The sequence below is a fragment of the Rhododendron vialii genome, chromosome 2a (assembly GCF_030253575.1).
Source record: "Rhododendron vialii isolate Sample 1 chromosome 2a, ASM3025357v1".
In the NCBI taxonomy this organism is placed as follows: Eukaryota; Viridiplantae; Streptophyta; class Magnoliopsida; order Ericales; family Ericaceae; genus Rhododendron; species Rhododendron vialii.
Window position 1 is genome coordinate 14,542,349 of NC_080558.1, and position 19,557 is coordinate 14,561,905.

General features: G+C 39.6%; 2 protein-coding genes across 2 annotated transcripts; both read left to right on the forward strand.

Moving 5' to 3' along the window:
- The first annotated feature begins 3,811 nt into the window (after window positions 1-3,811).
- LOC131313967 (F-box/kelch-repeat protein At3g06240-like) lies at window positions 3,812-6,823 on the forward strand. The gene is made up of 2 exons (XM_058342465.1): window positions 3,812-5,146; window positions 6,420-6,823. Exons 1-2 carry the CDS (start codon window positions 3,923-3,925, stop codon window positions 6,429-6,431), a joined length of 1,236 nt encoding a protein of 411 aa, XP_058198448.1. The 5' UTR covers window positions 3,812-3,922; the 3' UTR covers window positions 6,432-6,823.
- Window positions 6,824-12,477: 5,654 nt separating this feature from the next.
- On the forward strand, window positions 12,478-15,503 carry LOC131313974 (F-box/kelch-repeat protein At3g06240-like). Its single transcript, XM_058342472.1, has 2 exons — window positions 12,478-13,826; window positions 15,081-15,503. The coding sequence occupies exons 1-2, from the start codon at window positions 12,600-12,602 to the stop codon at window positions 15,090-15,092; spliced, it is 1,239 nt and encodes a 412-aa protein (XP_058198455.1). The 5' UTR covers window positions 12,478-12,599; the 3' UTR covers window positions 15,093-15,503.
- Window positions 15,504-19,557: the final 4,054 nt, after the last annotated feature.

Consider the following 19,557-nt stretch of genomic DNA (forward strand, 5'->3'; position numbering starts at 1 on the left):
TCTTAAACAAAAATTTTGATCAAACTTAGAAAGAAAAAAAAGGAGGTCTACATTTCATTGTGAAGGAGATGAATTGAAATATTTCTTAGACACAAAGTTGACATGAAAAAAGCAGAGCAAGTGCAGAAAAAGAGCAATCTTCCATTTTGAAACCCTCCAATGTGTTTTTTTAGTCATTCACTAGATAAAATTTAGCCAATCCATTGGAGTCAATTTTTATGGACCAATTTATCCAATCCATTGGAGTCAATTTTTATTTATTCACTAGATAAAATTTTAGTTGGTGAAAAATTCATTTTATATAGAGCTTTGTATCCAAAAAAAATTCTTTATGTTTTTTCCACCATTGAACTAAAACCATGGAGCCGCCGACAGTCACAACATTGTCATTACATATACAACCACAAAAGCCAGCAGTCATAACAATTCCAATTCCAATAACAAAACCGTACCAGTCATAACAGTGCTTAATCCATTACAATCAAAATACTCCTAATTTAGTCATAATAAAGTGATTCATCCATTACATAAACTAACTGCTGGCATTAAACAAAAAATTGCAGCAGTGCCTCAAATTGCAGTCCATACGGTGTTGAAGAAGTTGCAGCAGTGACTCAAAATCCCTCCCCATAAGGTGTTGATGAAGATCCTTGGCTACCAATGCCAAGCCAATGACCAATGCCAGATTGTTGCAGTGACTGAAGCTCCACTTGTACCACTTCCACCAGGTACATATTTTGTTAACAGAACTGTTCAATTGTGGGACATTGCAAATTCAAAAAAGATGGAGGGTCCTTGATTCATTAGGTAGATGGAGGGGGGTTGTTGATTTTTGGTGGTATATGTAGGGGGGGTTTTGAAAATTACCCTTGTTTTTATTATTCCCAAAATGACGCGGTTCAACTAATCTCCCTTTCCATTGATTGTATGGGCTGTTGGCAGCCGTCGGGTATCTTCAGTAATGTGCTGGCAGCATCTGGTTAAAACCTCCACACCATAAGGAGAGGCCCAATATGGATAGATGATCCTAATCTGTAAGTGAGCCTGGTTTAATTCCTTCCCAGTATGAGAGGCCATTTTAAGTCCCCCTAGCATTAATTTCTGATTACGTTCTCAGGGTTAAAACTAAGGTTAAGATTGGTAATGATGCTTCAAAAGAGAAACTGGAAATCTCTTAAGCCTATTCTATTGTGTCCACAATTTTGAAATCTTGTGTAGAATTGCCTATATACCTTTTAGGACAGGTGGACAAGACACAATACCCATGTTTTAATTTGGCACTACACATCCTTTCTGTGTGGTTATTTCTTTTTTTTGAACTACAAAAAAAAATTATAATTTTTGAAATTGTTACAAAGACTAAAGGTACAAGAATTTGACAGCATTATATCCCTAAATCTAAGAATAATATATCCTAAATCTAAGAACAATCACATGCCCAAGAATTTGAGACCCAATCCCGAGATTGGCAAGAAGCCAACCAAGGAAACACCCATTGGGACAAGCCCACAGCTAAAAGGCAAAGCCCAGAACACCCATTAAGCCAATCTCAGAAACCAAAAAGAAAAAGAAAAACCCTAACCCTACCGACAACAACCAAACCACCGTCCCCCTCCAGCTCCACCGATAGCCGCCAGCCACCGCCACCAACCACGTCCGCCAACAACAGCGTGTCGCTCTACCCTCGTTTCCCCAGTTGAAGTAGATGAATGCTCGTTCCATAGATTTGGCATATTTCATATTTGTGGAAATGTTAACTCAGTAACTATCTTCATTTTTCTCCTTGATCAAATTCAAAACCATCTTTCGGTTAGGTTTCCTAGAACACCGGATGAAGCCTATGAAGCCGGGACAAATCATCCCAAAACGAGGGAAGTTATCAAGGGAACTATGTTCAGATTCAGACAACACTTAGTCGAGTTCATGCAGCGATTATTTCTCCATTTCAAGATGCTTAGATTGTCTGCAAGTCGATCTAGATTGTAGAAGGTTGTGGCTATGAGAAGGCCTCGAGGATGTTTGAGGATCCATATTTGAAGAAGTTGTTCATCAAGATACCTGATGATAGGAAGAGGTTTTTGGTGAAGATCCTTTAGTGATGACTATGGTTCTTGTGGGTGAATCTTGTGGATTTTTGGTGGATTATTTGCATGCTTTTGAGCTGCTTTTCGTTCCATTACCTATCTAACTGTTGAAATCCTAACATTAATGTCGTTTCACATATTAAGTGGTTTCTTAATGTTTTGTTAGTGGTTAGATTTCAATGGATACTGTTTTTTTCCCTTCTAACTATGCGCATTTGCATCTACTTATAACTTCCTATATTTGATATGGGCTTTGCTAAAGGGGTCAAAAGAGAAGGAAGGAAGAGACAACAGAGGGGAAAACGTTCATAAATTCACCGAAAAGAAGAAAAAATTACTCCATCTTTTCTATAATTTGTCAGTTTTACAACAAAAAAATCGTAAAATTTATCGGATGAAAAAGATAAAGAAATTTGGTGCACAATAGTTTCAAGTTTTTGCATCAATTTGAAATATGTTATTGAGATCTTTAAGTTCCAATGGAGCAGTTTATGCAAGGAGATGAGATATATATATATTTTTTTTCAATAAATGGTTGCGCCATTTAAAATGGCTAAAATTTTGGGACTGGGGAATTTTTTTTTAATCGGACGGGGAATGAAGATTAGATACGTAGGAATAGGTTTGAATGAGAACCATTTTAAGCCTAAAAACTTTCTCCCACAGTTTCAAGTTTTGGCATAGGAAACTCCCTATTGACTCCCCTCGGACAATTCGAAAGCTGCTGAAACTGTGAGAGCAGGAGCATGGAATTTGTTAAGCAGGTACTCCGTAATTGGGAATGGACAGAATACCAATATTCGGCTAGACAACTCACATCCAATGGGGCCTCTCTACAAGCTACTTACTGCCTTTAACATTACCTAATCAGTCCTAAAATGTGCACCCACACCGGGGTGGATATCAGGTAGTGCCCGTTCAGTGCATTCAAGCCGTCCATTTCGGTTTTGAACGGCTCGGATTTGGAGAGAGAAAGAGGAGAGAGAGTGGTGGGGTGAGAGGAGAGAGAGTGTTTCAATTTGAGCCGTCTAACACACTTTATGGACTACTCGGGCACCACGTAGTAGGGGTGTGCACGGGTCGGGTTTGACCCCGAACCCGAACCGACATGTTGGGTAACAAATATTTTATGCCTGCAAATTGAACCGAATAGGGTTAAGAACCGTCCACGAACCTGAATTGATCTTTATGAATTGGTCGGGTCGGGTAAGAAACGCACCATCCCGAACCGAAATCTGATTTTTAACAGAAATTAAACCCATACCCGTCCAAACCACATGTTCGAACCCGCCCGATTCGGGTCAGGTCGGGTCCACAGGTGGACAGGTTTTTTGCACAGGCCTAACACGTAGGCACAGCCACGCGGTACCCACTCCCAACCAAACCAAACCGCGCTTTATGTCCTAATCAATTGAAGTCAGCTACATGAATCATTGTTCTCCAAACTCTGTCAAGGGCCATTCATTTATACACTGACACCCATCAGACTCATATTTTTGCGCACAACAAAGATATGAGTATCTTTGTACACTCGTACCCAAAAATTTCTCCATAGTGTCTATTTTTTTTTTTTTGGGCGGGGCGGGGGGGGGGGGGGGGAGGGGGTTGGGGGTTCAATTTTTTTTTTATTTTTTTATCAGAGTTGGGGGTTCAATTGGAAATTAAAATTTCTCCATAGCGTGTGCCAACCTCTTATATCTTGAAACTTGAAGAAATAATCTTTGTTCTCCCTCTCTAATTTCCCCATACTCAAGAACAAGAAGCATTTTGTAAATCAAAAATCTGATCCCAAAGCTGTAAAACTGGTAGTAAATCGTAAAGAACTGAAGACAACTATTATGTCCGACTGTGGAACCATCGACAATTCCCGCCGGAGAGACCTCCCGCCGGAGATGGTCGCCCACGTACTCTCTCACCTACCGGTGAAGTCTCTCTGCCGATTCAAGTGCGTCTCTCCCTCGTGGAACTCCCTAATCTCTTCCCCCCAATTCGCCAAAACCCACCTCCGTATAACCACCAACAAACCTCAAAATAACATTCTCATTTCCAACTCGAAGGCTCTCTACTCCGTTGATTTGGCCGCCGCAAATCCGACAGCAGAAAAGGCATTCTCATTTCGTTTGTTCGAACTCTCTCACATTTCGGTCCAGGTTTCTGGCTCTTGCAATGGTTTGGTTCTAGTTTCTGATCTAGGTCATGGTAACTCCAACTTCTTGTTGAATCCATCCACTAGAGAATGCAAGAAACTGCCTGAATCCCCTATTTTTGACAACTCTTCATCTGCCCGAATCAAATTCGTTCCATATGAGACGTCGACCCACACGTTCCTACCTGGGTTGGGCTATGACTCGTCTTCGGATGATTACAAGGTTGTGATGCTCCTTTACCATATTATTGTGGATACTGAATCTGATTTTGATGGTGATGTCAATAGTATTACTGATGTGACTGTCTATTCACTAAAAATTGATTCTTGGAGGAGAATTCAAGATTGCCATTATAAGCCTGTGCAGCCTTTTCATGGGGTTCTTTTTAATGAGCGTCTCCATTGGCTAACTTCGAGGACTGGTTATTTGGATGGTTCTATGGTTATTGCCGCTTTCAATTTGTCAGATGAGATTTTCAAGGACGTGCATCTGCCTGTTACATTTCATAATTCTGAGTTTAAGTTTGGGGATTACCACATGGTGGTTCTTGGGGGTTGTCTCTGTTTGGTTATTTGGCCGACAGTTAGGGACAAAATTGCAGTTTGGATGATGAAGAAGTACGGGGTACAAGAGTCGTGGATCAAATATACAATTGCTACTCACGGGATGTCTCTAGGGAATGTGTTGTATTTCTCATCAGAAGACGAATTTGTATTGAGAGCATATGGAAACTGTGTGAAACTAGTTGTGTACAGTCTAAAAAAGGAAGCACTGAGGGATATAGTGGTCGGTGGCCTTCCTACTGAATTTATAGATGTGGGAAACTACATCGAGACCCTCGTCTCTCCTAATCATGGAAGACTGATTAGGAGACAATGTAAAACTTCTTCTGGTGAATGTTCAAAGAGTTATCAGGTATATTTCCAACGGATAAATGACAGTGTCCTTTCTTTCGGTGACTAATAATTTTTTATATCATCTACTACATGATCTTTATATTTAAAGGTCGTTGGAGGTTGCAAATCCACATATTCTTTGTTGATACTTTATATAGATTTGGTAGTATTGGTAGTAATGTATGTTGAATTTGATTATATTGTTAATGATACACTTGTGGCTAGGGCCCGCTCGAAATGATTGGAGTCTAACCTATGAAGCATGACTGCAGGAGGATGGGTGTCATAGACATGTCATGTCCGTACAGGATACGAACACTGCATAGATACTCACTGGCACGTATCTGATACGCAAGTTTATCTCAACCAGACCTTGTATAGGCTTCTCTAGTTGGGTGATTTCACCTGTTTATATGCTATCTTGGGCCATTAGTTCGTACCAATAGTTCTTTCTTAGTTTTTTCTAAACACCATTTCCAACTTTAGGATCTCAACGTGTGCTAACATATCTAACTCAAAACCAATTAGCAAAGGGTGGAGTGCTGCTCGGGATTCTAAACCTAATTTTGGAGGATATAATTAATTATACAAGCTCTTAGCAAAGTGAAAACAAGTGTGAAGAACACCATGGTTCGCTTTTAAGGAACAATATGAAAGGAAAGGTAGCATAGCTATTTTGATATCTTGAGAATTTGTTGATTGAATTGTGATGCTGGGCAGCACTCACTTTGGTTTATGAAGGTTGCTTACAAAATTGGGACCAATAAGCAGGACGATAGTAGTCCCGGTACATTAGCAAGCTTTAAAGAGTCCTGGTAAAAACGAGGGGTATGATTCCTCTGTCCATATTTTGTCTCTCCACATGGTGTGGAGGTTTTAAACAGATACTGCAAGCACATTAATGAAGATATTTGATTGCTGCTGACATCCTACACGCACCTTTGTAGGTGCCAACAGTGGTTGAGAGAGAGATGAGGACGGAGAGCCCTGGTTAAAACCTCCACATCATAGCATGTTTCAGATGTTCTATTGTTTCCACAACTTTGAAATCATGTGCAGAATTGCCTATACACCTTTAAGGACTGGTGGACACGACAAAATACCCATGCTTTGGCACTACTTATCATCCTATGTGGTTATTTCACGCATTGCTCTACCCTCATTTCCCCATTTGATGTAGATGCACACTTGTTTCATAGATTTGGCATATTTCATATTTGTTGAACTTTTAACTCAGTAACTTTCTTCATTTTTCTCCTTGATCAAAACAATCTTTCGGTTGGGTTTCCTAGAACACCGGATGAAGCCTACGAAGCCGGGAGTGGTCAACTGTCCCAAAGCAAAGGAAGTTATCTGGTGGAACTGAGGTCAAGGGGCAATTGTTCTCCATTTCAAGATGCTTGGATTTTCTTTGAGTTGATCCAGATTGTAGAAGGTCGAGGGTATGAGGAAGGCCTCGAGGATGTTTGAGGATCCAAATTTGTGGAAATTGTTCATCAAGATGCCTGATGATAGGAAAAGGTTTTTGGTGCTTATCCTTTAGTAATGACTTATGGTTCTGTTTTTTGGGTGAATCTTGTGGATTTTTGGTTGATTATTGGCATGCTTTTGTTGTACTTTTCATTCCGTGACCTCTCTGTCAGTTGAATTTTAAAATTAATGTTGTTTCACATGTTAGATGGTTTCTTATTGTTTTGTTTGTGGTTAGATTTCAAACCATGCTGTCTTTTTTTGCCTTCTAGCTGTGCATATTTGCATCTATGTATAATGCGTCCTGTTTTTGACGTGGGCTTTGCTAAAGGGGTTAAAAGAGAAGGAAGAGACAACGGAGAGGAAAACAACAAAGTTATATTTGGCTAAAATTCTTAGGTTAGATATGAATTGATATATAGTTTTACAAAGTGTTATGTGCCATTTTTATGTACTTGTTACCCCCCTACCGTGCACCTATATACTTCATCGGGAAAACTGGCAGCACTATCTGCACTTTTTTTTGGTAAAGGGGCCACAGGAAAAGGTTTTCACAGGGAAAAATGGAGTCATCTGTGTCTACGGTGGCTTGGGTTTTAGGGATTTAGGTCTTTTCAATAGAACTCTTCTGGCGAAAAATGCTTGGCACATCTTAATGGACCCCAACTTCCTATATGCCAGAGTTGTTTGTATAAATACTATCATGACCAACCTTCTTCTGTATAATATGCTAATAGGACTCTTCTGGTGAAAAATGCTTGGCGCATCCTGATGGACCCCAACTCCCTATATGCCAGAGTTGCCTTGTATTTACTGTCATAACCAACCGTCTTCTGTATACTATGCCGAAGATTGATTGTTCGTCGGAGAGGAGGAGTCATCTATGGGGTAGAGATATGTTGTTGAGCGGTTTCAAATGGAAGGTAGGGAACGGGGAATCGTTAGACCAATTGTAGGACCAGCGGATCCCTAAAGTCAAAAACCCGTCTTCTTATTCTTCCTACAATAGACGGTTCATTAACTCTTGAGTATCAAATCTTAGCAACTGAGATGCCAGAACCTGGAGATACCATTGCTCTCTCTCATTTTCCCATATGATATCCTACCAAACATCCTAGCCATTCTCATTCCCCTAGAGAATCATCAGATAAGCCGTCCTGGGAATTGTCCAAAAGCGGAGATTTCACTGTCAAATCAGCTTATTTTCTTGTTCATAGGGAGTAGTTTACCGCCTAAATTTGCAATGTTCCTTTGGAAGCTAGTCCACTGCATTATTCCTAACTTAAAGGCTAGAGGTATGGGCTTAGACACCTCAGGCCACTTGTACCCAAAATGCCTGTACCTCGGTTCCCGTGTGATGTCAGCCACAGAACGAGACTATTGTGCAATCCTGCAGTTGAAATTGCATGAGAATAGAGGTAAATACACTTTTTCGATACAGAAGATTTGACCTCGGATGTAGACGGTCTTTGTCCGAGTGCAGTGTTGAAGAAGAAACGGTGGAACACTTATTGTTATCTGGGCTCTTTGGTTGCATAAGGCAGACTTTCACATAACCAGTCTTCGTCCTATGGAGACTATTTGCTTGTGCACTGCTCTTCTCCATTCCGCGTGGGGCTTCTAGCCATTTCTTTCGCCGTCTAATGGTCAATTACTCGCATTCTTAGTGGTGTTAGAATACATACACTGATAGACTAAAAATATTTTGTAGTTGATAGCGAAGGAACATCCAAGCTCTAATCCATCAAAATAAACTCTGTGCAGGAGTAGTACTCAACTTGTTGCAGGAAACCATGTTCAAGCTTACATATGCTCGTGAGTACTTCATATCCTAACCCTTTTGAAGGCACCATTGGTGCTTGATTTCAACTGCATTTTTTTTTAATAATATGTATTATTGTAACTTCAATGTCATTTCTTGGTTAGGAGTTTGTTTATTGTGGTATTTCTGTTTGTTATTCGATGATTGTTTTGTTAGTCTCTGCTCGTAGTTTTCGTCTTCGGGATGTACCTAAACTGCTAATTTACTCTTCTGTCAATAACATTCTTTAATTTGCATCTACGTTTAACTTCCAATATTTGATACGGGTTTTGTTACAGTGGTCAAAAGAGAAGGAAGGAAGAGACAACAGAGGGGAAAACAACAAAGTTATATTTGCCTAAAATTCTTAGGTTTTACAGAGCTTTTTGGCTAAACATAACTTATAGGCCATTCCTAATTTCCTATATTTGTTATCCTCCTTACGTACACCTATATACTTCATCAAGAAAATCTATAGCACTATTTGCGAAAGTTTGATTTGGAAAGTGGCAAGAGGATTGTTTTCACTGGAAAAATGGAGTCATCTGTGTTTACCCAAGGGTGTTTGGGGCTTGGGTTTCAGGGATTTAGGTCCTTGCAATGGAGCTCGCCTGGCAAAAAATGCTTTTTGCGCATCTTAATGGACCCCAACTCCCGATATGCCAGAGTTGTTTTGTATGAATACCATCATAACCAACCTTGTTCTGTATACTATATATGCCGAAGATGGATTGTTCGTGGGGGTGGAGGAGTCTTCTATGGGGTAGAGATCTTTTGTTGAGTGGTCTGAAATGGAAGTTAAGGAATGGGGAATTGTTAGACCGATTCTAGGAGCAGTGGATCCCTAAGGTTAAAAACCCCCGTATTCTTCTTCTTCCTATAATAGATGGATATCAAATTTTATCAACTCGGATACCAGAACCTGGAGATACCATTTGCCATATCTCCTTTTTCCCCATCTGCTATCTTACCAAACATCCTAGGCTCCTAGCCATTCTCATTTCCCTGGAGAATCATCAGGATAAGCCATTCTCATTTCCCGTGTAATCTCAGATGTAATATTGCACAAAAGACTCCCCCGTCTTGTCGGGAACAGACTATTGCACAATTTTGCGGTTGAAATTGCACTGGAACAGAGGTATAGACACTTTTTCGGTAAAGAAGATCTGACCTTGGACATAGATGGTCTTCGTTTGAGTGTGGTGTTGCAGAAGAAACGGTGGAACATGTGTTCCTGGTTCTCACAAGCCGGAAATAATGACACTTTGATAGAATCCCTGCTATTTGGGCTCTTTGGCTGCATAGGAATAAGGAACACTCTGCGCACGAATAACCCGTGACGCGCACCCGGTTAATTGGTTTCCGAATCAGTTTTTCCAATTGCCTTCGGCCACAGCACATTTTCCAGAGCGCGCGAGACCCCTTATTGGGTTCTCATTCACAAGATCACTAGTGTGCAAAGTCATTTAAAGTGGAAAAGAGTTTTGTAACTAAGCAATGTGGAACTAGAGAATCTTTAGTAGAGATATTTTATGATGAATTGTATGATATGGGAGATTTTTTTGAATTATAATTATATATAATTATTATATATATTGTAGTTGCGGTAAATCCGAAACGGTACCCGGTACCTGACCGATACCGGTACGTATCGTACCAGTAGGAAAACCGATACCTTGTCCGAAACGGTATCGAGAACTATGGCTAGAAGCCCCATGCGTAGCGGAGAAGAGCCTTGTACAAACAAGTATAATTTTTGAAGGACGAAGAATGGTTAAGCCCACATTTAAGCCTAAAATTCTGAAACCGGCAACTTTTTTATTATTATTATTTTTTTCTTAAGTCCAGAGAACCAAAAAAAAAGAACAAAAACATATTTTAAGCGTTCCAGGAACAAAAAAAAAACTCTGCAAAATTCCGGACGGAATTTCCGGTAACCGTTTTCCGGCCGGTATTTGGTCCGGAACGGTATTGGGGTGTTAGGGTACCGGTTTTCTTCAAATCCGGTACGTACCGGCCAGTACGGTACGGGATTAACAACTATGCTTCTAGCCATTTCTTTCGCCGTCAATTTCTCTTCGGCTTCGTTCAGTTGCTAGGAATGTTGTACAAGAAAATTATTCTCAGGAAAAGTCAAGTAAAGTGAAGTAAAGGAAAAAGAAATTTATTTTTCAGTGAGTGTTCATTTGACAAAATGTTTTTTTGTAGGAAAACTAAAGTTTAGTGGTTCATTTGTCGGAAAAAGACACTTATGAGAAACTTCTTTATTTTCCATGGCTAAAAGTAAAAGTAACTTTGAGAGCTAACATATACCGGAAAATGTATTATATCTAATGCAAAACCTTAACATGAAGCTTAAAAAATAAGTAGAAGATAACTAAATAAACAAATATTAAACAACTATGCTTGATTAGTTGCCGATACAAAAACTCATTGATAAATTGATGATTAGTAAGTACAAAACAAAACTAAAAACTAATGACAAGATAAATAAATACTTTCAAAAAAAACCAATTACTAATTTTTTCCACAACAGTTATCTCAAAAAGCACCACAGTAGTCGAAATTGTTGTTGCTCAGGTAAATCTCAAAGTGCCTTTTTAAGAACCTAATTCGTATTTTTTGGTATTGGCATCATTCGCTTTTTTTCTTACCCGCCAATTATTTTGGCCCCACAATGGAGAAAACTTTCCTGTGACGCAAAATCCTATGCTTTTTGTTAGATCACTTTTGCAAAAAAGTAAATCTTGCGGGAAAACTTAAGAATATGTTTCCCACTACTTTCCTGGCAATTAAACACTACAAAAGTTATGGAAAAATTGATTTTTCCATCTTTTTTTGTACTTTCCTGACAACTGAACGGGATCTTATGAAAGAACTGATAAACTCTCATGTGAGGAGTGATGGCATCACAACTATTGAACAAAATATATCGAGTCCGTCATTTGCAAATTTTGAGATGTACTAAATCTATGGAGAAAAAATTCAATTGAATGTCGTCAAAATTTTGGTATAATAGTACTTTATTTGGACAAAATTAGATAGCCGGAATTCAAAGGAATAGTTAAGACTCTAACCATTTATTTTTGTAAGTCTTAGCGTATTTGTATCTCAAACTAAAAAAATGAGTTCAATAGGATAATAGTAAAAGTTTAGTCGAATTATGCAAATCAAAGTCAGAGTCTATTTTTCTCTCTTCATAGATGGAGTGATTATCACAAGAACACTAATGCTCTGTTTAGAACTTTGTGGAAAATGAGAGAGAAGAAAAAATAACAATTAAGATGGAAAATGTGAGAAAATAAAAGAAAAAAAAAACATACTAAGCACTACTCTATTTACTTATTTGGTCATTTTCTCTATTCTTTCTCTCAAACCAAACAGGATAATATTCTAATATAAAAAGAGTGACAACTCATCTTTCGTGTGACATTTTTCGTGAAAATGTGTCACAAAAGTTATTTTTATTACTACCCCCATAAAAATAACTTTTACAACTAATTTTAATATGGCATGAAATAATAGATGTATGAGCAAAATAATAGACTTAAAACCAGTTTAACATTACCTTTCCGGAGATTGCTTTATTCACGGAGCAATTGTGAATAAGACATTCACGGAGGCGCGCGATTTGGGCCATCTATTTCGGCTTTGAACTTAACTCTTCCTTGAAATTTTTTTATTTAAATTTGAACCATCTAAACCTGGAATGAACGCATGCGATTCAACTCTGTAAACCCCGTTCGGTGAAACTCCGTTAAAAAGATGTTTCCTACCATTCAGTCCTAAAATGTGCACCCACAGGTATAGTGCGTGCCAACCTTTTATAGATCTTGACATGAAGCAGTACTCCCTCCGTCCCAATTTATTTGTCCAATTGTCGAAATACGTATTTTTCAAAAATATATTTATATCTTACAATTTATAATTATTTTTTATGATTTTAAAAATTTTGTATAATAAAACTAATTGAGATCTATCAAATAAGATCCATATTACATATTAAAAATATTACGAATTGAAAATTATAGCCAATTCTTTGAGAGGCCAAACGCTCTCAAAAAGCCGGGACGGAGGGAGTATCATTTTGTTCTCCCTCTCTTTCCCCATGCCCAAGAACGAGAAGCATTTGTAAATCAAGAATCTGAAATCCCAAAGCTGTAACTGGTCGTAAAATCGTAAAGAACTGAAGACAACCATTATGTCCGGCTGTGGAACCATCGACAATTATTCCCTCCGGAGAGACCTCCCGCCGGAGATGGTCGCCCACGTACTCTCTCACCTGCCGGTGAAGTCTCTCTGCCGATTCAAGTGCGTCTCTCCCTCGTGGAATTCCCTAATCTCTTCCCCCCAATTCACCAAAACCCACCTCCGTATAACCACCAACAAACCTCAAAATAACATTCTCATTTCCAACTCGAAGGCTCTCTACTCCGTTGATTTGGCCGCCGCAAATCCGACCGCAGAAAAGGCATTCTCATTTCGTTTGTTCGAACTCTCTCACATTTCGGTCCAGGTTTCGGGCTCTTGCAATGGTTTGGTTCTAGTTTCTGATCTAGGTTATGGTAACTCCATCTTCTTGTTGAATCCATCCACTAGAGAATGCAAGAAACTGCCTGAATCCCCTATTTTTGACAACTCTTCATCTGCCCGAATCAAATTCGTTCCATATGAGACGGAGACCCACGTGTTCCTACCTGGGTTGGGCTATGACTCGTTTTCGGATGATTATAAGGTTGTGATGCTCCTTTACCATATTATTGAAGATACTGAATCTGATTTTGATGGTGATGTCAATAGTATTACTGATGTGACTGTCTATTCACTAAAAACGGATTCTTGGAGGAGAATTCAAGATTGCCATTATAAGCCTGTGCAGCCTTTTCAAGGGGTTCTTTTTAATGAGTGTCTCCATTGGCTAACTTCGAGGACTGGTCATTTGGATGGTTCTATGGTTATTGCCGCTTTCAATTTGTCAGATGAGATTTTCAGGGAAGTGCATCTGCCTGTTACATTTCATAATTCTGAGTTTGAGTATGGGGATTGCCACATGATGGCTCTTGGGGGTTGTCTCTGTTTGGTTATTTGGCCGACAGTTGGGGACAAAATTGAAGTTTGGATGATGAAGAAGTACGGGGTACAAGAGTCGTGGATCAAATATACAATTGCTACTCACGGGATGTTTCTAGGGAATGTGTTGTATTTCTCATCAGAAGACGAATTTTTATTGAGAGCATATGGAAACTGTGTGAAACTAGTTGCGTACAGTCTAAAAAAGGAAGCACTGAGGGACATCGTGGTCGGTGGCCTTCCAACTGAATTTATAGATGAGGGAAACTACATCGAGACCCTCGTCTCTCCTAATCATGGAAGACGGATTAGGAGACAATGCGAAACTTCTTCTGGTGAATGTTCAAAGAGTTGTCTGGTATATTTCCAACATATAAATGACAGTGTCCTTTCTTTTGGTGACTAATAATTTTTTATATCACTACTACGTGAGCTTTATATTTAAAGGTCGTTGGAGGTTGCAAATCCACTTATCCGTTGTTGATACTTTTTATAGATTTGGTAGTAATGTATGTTGAATTTGATTATATTGTTAATGACACACTTGTGGCTAGGGCCCGCTCGAAATGATTGGAGTCTAACCTATGAAGCATGACTGCAAGAGGATGGGTATCATAGACATGTCATGTCCGTATAGGATACCAATACTGCATAGATACTCACTGGCACATATCTGATATGCAAGTTTATCCTAACCAGACCTTGTATAGGCTTCTCTAGTTGGGTGATTTCACCTGTTTATATGCTATCTTGGGCCTTTAGTTCGTACCAATAGTTCTTTCTTAGTTTTTTCTAAACACCATTTCCTACTTTAGGATCTCAAAGTGTGCTAACATATCTAACTCGAAACCAATTAGCAAAGAGTGGAGTGCTGCTCGGGATTCTAAACCTAATTTTGGAGGATATAATTAACTATACAAGCTCTTAGCAAAGTGAAAACAAGTGTGAAGAACACCATGGTTCGCTTTTAAGGAACAATATGAAAGGAGAGGTAGCATAGCTATTTTGATATCTTGGGACTTTGTTGATTGAATTGCAACGCTGGGCAGAACTCACTTTGGTTTATGAAGGTTGCTTACAAAATTGGGAGCAATAAGCAGGATGATAGTAGTCCCAGTACATTAGCAAGCCGCAAAGAGTCCTGGTAAAAGTGAGGGGTATGATTCCTCTGTCCATATTTTGTCTCTCCACATGGTGTGGAGGTTTTAACCAGATACTGCGAGCACATTAATGAAGATATTTGATTGCTGCCGACATCCTACACGCACCTTTGTTGGTGCCAACAGTGGTTGAGAGAGAGATGAGGACAGAGAGCCCTGGTTAAAACCTCCACATCATAGCATGTTCAGATGTTCTATTGTTGCCACAACTTTGAAATCATGTGCAGAATTGCCTATACACCTTTAAGAACTGGTGGACACGACAAAATACCCATGCTTTGGCACTACTTGTCCATCCTATGTGGTTATTTCACGCGTTGCTCTACCCTCATTTCCCCATTTGATGTAGATGCACACTTGTTTCGCATATTTCATATTTGTTGAACTTTTAACTCACTAACTTTCTTCATTTTTCTCCTTGATCAAAACAATCTTTCGGTTGGGTTTCCTAGAACACCGGATGAAGCCTACGAAGCCGGGAGCGGTCAATCGTCCCAAAACGAAGGAAGTTATCCGGTAGAACTGAGGTCAAGGGGCGATTGTTCTCCATTTCAAGATGCTTGTATTTTCTTTGAGTTGATCCAGATTGTAGAAGGTCGAGGGTATGAGGAAGGCCTCGAGGATGTTTGAGTATCCATATTTGCGGACATTGTTCATCAAGATGCCTAATGATAGGAAAAGGTTTTTGGTGCTTATCCTTTAGTAATGACGTATGGTTCTGTTTTGTGGGTGAATCTTGTGGTTTTTTGGTTGATTTTGGCATGCTTTTGTTGTACTTTTCATTCCGTGACCTATCTGTCAGTTGAATTTTAAAATTAATGTTGTTTCACATGTTAGATGGTTTCTTATTGTTTTGTTTGTGGTTAGATTTCAAACCATGCTGTCTTTTTTTGCCTTCTAACTGTGCATATTTGCATCTATGTATAATGCGTCTTGTATTTGACATGGGGTTAAAAGAGAAGGAAGAGACAACGGAGAGGAAAACAACAAAGTTATACTTGGCTAAAATTCTTAGGTTAGATATGAATTGATATATAGTTTTACAAAGTGTAATGTGCCATTTTTATGTACTTGTTACCCCATCCCGTGCACCTATATACTTCATCAGGAAAATTGGTAGCACTATCCGCATTTTTTTTTGGTAAAGGGGCCACAGGAAAAGGTTTTCACTGGGAAAAATGGAGTCATCTGTGTCTACCGTGGCTTGGGTTTCAGGGATTTAGGTCTTTTCAATAGAACTCTTCGGGCAAAAAATGCGTGGCGCATCTTAATGGACCCCAACTTCCTATATGCCAGAGTTGCTTTGTATAAATACTATCCTGACCAACCTTCTTCTGTATAATATGCCAATAGGACTCTTCTGGCGAAAAATGCTTGGCGCATCCAAATGGACCCCAACTCCCTATATGCCAGAGTTGCCTTGTATTTACTGTCATAACCAACCTTCTTCTATATACTATGCCAAAGATTGATTGTTTGTCGGAGAGGAGTCTTCTGTGGGGTAGAGATATGTTGTTGAGCGGTTTCAAATGGAAGGTAGGGAATGGGGAATCATTAGACCAATTGTAGGACCAGCGGATCCCTAAAGTCAAAAACCTATCTTCTTATTCTTCCTACAATAGACGGTTCATTAACTCTTGAGTATCAAATCTTAGCAACTGAGATGCCAGAACCTGGAGATACCATTGCCCTCTCTCTTTTCCCATATGATATCTTACCAAACATCCTAGCCATTCTCATTCCCCTGGAGAATCATCAGATAAGCCATCCTGGGAATTGTCCAAAAACGGGGATTTCACTGTCAAATGAGCTTATTTTCTTGTTCCTAGGGAGTAGGAGTAGTTTACCGCCTAAATTTGCAATGTTCCTTTGGAAGCTAGTCCACCGCATTATTCCTAACTTAAATGCTAGAGGTATGGGCATAGACACCTCAGAAGTACCCAAAATGCCTGTACCTCGGTTCCTGTGTGATGTCAGCCACAGAACGAGACTATTGTGCAATCCTGCTGTTGAAGTTGCACGGGAACAGAGGTAAAGACACTTTTTCAATGCAGAAGATTTGACCTCGGACATAGACAGTCTTTGTCCGAGTGCAGTGTTGAAGAAGAAACGGTGGAACACTTATGGTTATCTGGGCTCTTTGGTTACATAAGGCAGACTTTCACAAAACCAGTCTTTGTCCTATGGAGACTATTTGTGCACTGCTCTTCTCCATTCCGCGTGGGGCTTCTAGCCATTTCTTTCGCCGTCTAATGTGCAATTACTCGCATTCTTAGTGGTGTTAGAATACATACACACTGATAGACTAAAAATATTTTGTAGTCGATAGTGAAGGAACATCCAAGCTCTAATCCATCAAAATAAACTTTGTGCAGGAATAGCGTGACTGTTTGACAATATGCCTGATAGAGACTTGGTTTCTCGGAATACAGTGATACATGGGTATGCTTCAGTTGGAGCAAGTGATATGTCTGACACAACTTTTAGAGGGGGAATAGTTTCTTGGGGTCAATGGTTGCGACCCACTCCAATAACGGGCAATCATCTAACGTGGCATTGAGGCTCTTCATGAAATGCAGTTAGAGAATGTGATGCCGATGAGGTCACCCCGTTTAGTGTGTTATTAGCATTTGGAGATGTGGGTGCTTTTGGTATAGGCAAGATGGTTCATGACCTAATCAAGAGAAATAGAATTGCAATAGACCTCAAGCTTGGGACTACTCTTGTCAGCATGAATGCCAAGTGTGGGGATAATAGTAACACTTAGAGCTTCTAATTTTGTGAATTACAAGGACATACTCCCTTGGAGTCCAACGATTTTGGAACTTGGAAATCACGGACTTCGTGTAATCATTGCCCCAATATGATTTCTGAAAAAATAAAACCTGATGATTTAATCTTCATAGGTGGGTTAAGTGCAATCTGATTAAATGACTAAAGAGGCTAGGTTTAACTGCATAGGTGGGCGACATAAAGAGGCTAGGTTTACAACAATAAAACCTGATTAAATGACTATCTATTTTAGAAGGGCCCTAGAAGCAGCTCAATTGAGGTTGATAATGCACTTCATCAATATGTCGCTGGTGATAGATCAGTCACAATTAGAGGAAATTTACGTGCGTTTCCGGAGGCGGAGATGAGTCATGAGTGATAGGTTGAAACAGGCTGGATATCAACCACAGACATCCTTAATGTTGCACACTTTTGATGCGCTAGAGAAAAAGGCATGAGTTCAAGCTAACGAGACCTTGGCATTCACCGTTTTCCTTTCCTTAGCACAGCTCCAGTATTCTCTATTCAGATAGCTGAGAAGTTTTGGGTGTACGATGACTGTCCTGTATCCATTGAGCTTGTATCAAGGATCAGCATATGTGAGATCATCATTAGGGACAGGTCTTGATTTCAGCATTTACCCTTGGGTCCTTGACTTGTATTTGCATTTGCCTCCCAATATCCTGATTTTATCGATAGCAGCCTCAGCCTCATGTAATGAAGCAGCATTCTAAGGTAAGTGCCACACAGAACGTTCTTTGATTAAAACTGCATGCTTGAGTGAACCTTTCCATGATGTATGACTATCTATTTGCTCTGTTTAGCCTGAATACCTGTATCACATCATCAATATCCAGCGTATGAAATCTAAAATCTGGTTTTTGTCGTGCTGATTCCTGCTAGTCCTTACTTGTATAGTGTGATTTGCATTACTGCAAGCAATTCTGAAAAGGCAATTCTTTTGTGCATGGGAGCTACAGGACCTAGAATCTCCGTTTGCTAAATTATCTATCTTAAGTCAAGAGGATACAATTGGATTCTAATTTCGCACATTTGCCCTTGGCCATAAGCAGCAGCTAGTTTGTTTATAAAACCAAACTAATGGCAAATTGGATATCTGGACTGTTAAATTTGCAGTACTTAGGAGGGCAGCGCATCTATGGTTTTACTAGTACCTCCCCAAAGATCTTAGATCTTTGTATTCCAAAATACGAAGAATTTGAAGACAATTTATTTCTTCCCGTCTTAATTCACAATACCTGTAAATTAGAACTCCTATTCTGAACAATATTATAACAGAAAACCTCCTTACCCTAGTATAATGAAAAGAAAAAAAAAAAAAACCAACATAACTATGCTTTCCAGCACAAACACTGTGGAAACTCCTCTTAAAAGAAATGACTACTAACTAAAACTTATTCGATGCTGTAGGCACCGAGAATGTAGACATTGCCAAACTATCTATATGAAAATTAAAGCATCTACACTCATTTGTCTTGTCTGGTTCTACTGTTCTAGTTGTTCTTCTCGTGTTAGTTTCTTCCAAAGATCTTCCCCCGTCAGATGTGGAGGCTTGTCCAGATAAAAGGTCTAGAGCACCCATCGATTGGAGATGATTTCTCGAAACTTGATGCATTCCAAGGTTACTACCGGAGACTGCTCCGTGTTGCCAAACATGGTTAACACTTGTAGTGTTTTCTACAAGCTCAATAACCACAAATATAACCATCTCGTTGTCGAAATATGAGGCCAACAGATCAGAGATAGGAAACTCAAGTTCCCCTCTTGCGGTCGAGTTCCATAGCGGCTAATAGGCAAAGTGAAGACAACCACGGTTCCATCAGGTTTTGGGTAGGCTACGATGGCCTGAGTTCCAATCATCCCTATTGAAGTAGGATTGATTCCCCATGCGACCCACGTAGATGAACTGACTTGGGTGTGGCAGTAAGCTATGTAGAGGGTAGATGAGGAAGGGTTGTGCGTCCAGTGGAGGAACGAATCTCGATAGGGAAGATTGGTGCAGGAGGCGAAGACTTGGTTATTCGGGAACACGATGAACCATGAGCGGAGGTGGTAGAATTTGAGTAGTTTGGACAGCTAGATTTTTAATATATGAACCGCTCAAACCCCAACCAAACCAACCGAACAAACAACACT

Coding starts and splice junctions, on each gene's coding strand:
- LOC131313967 (XM_058342465.1), top strand. CDS start 3,923: ATGTCCGACTGTGGAACCATCGACAATTCCCGCCGGAGAGACCTCCCG.
- LOC131313974 (XM_058342472.1), top strand. CDS start 12,600: ATGTCCGGCTGTGGAACCATCGACAATTATTCCCTCCGGAGAGACCTC.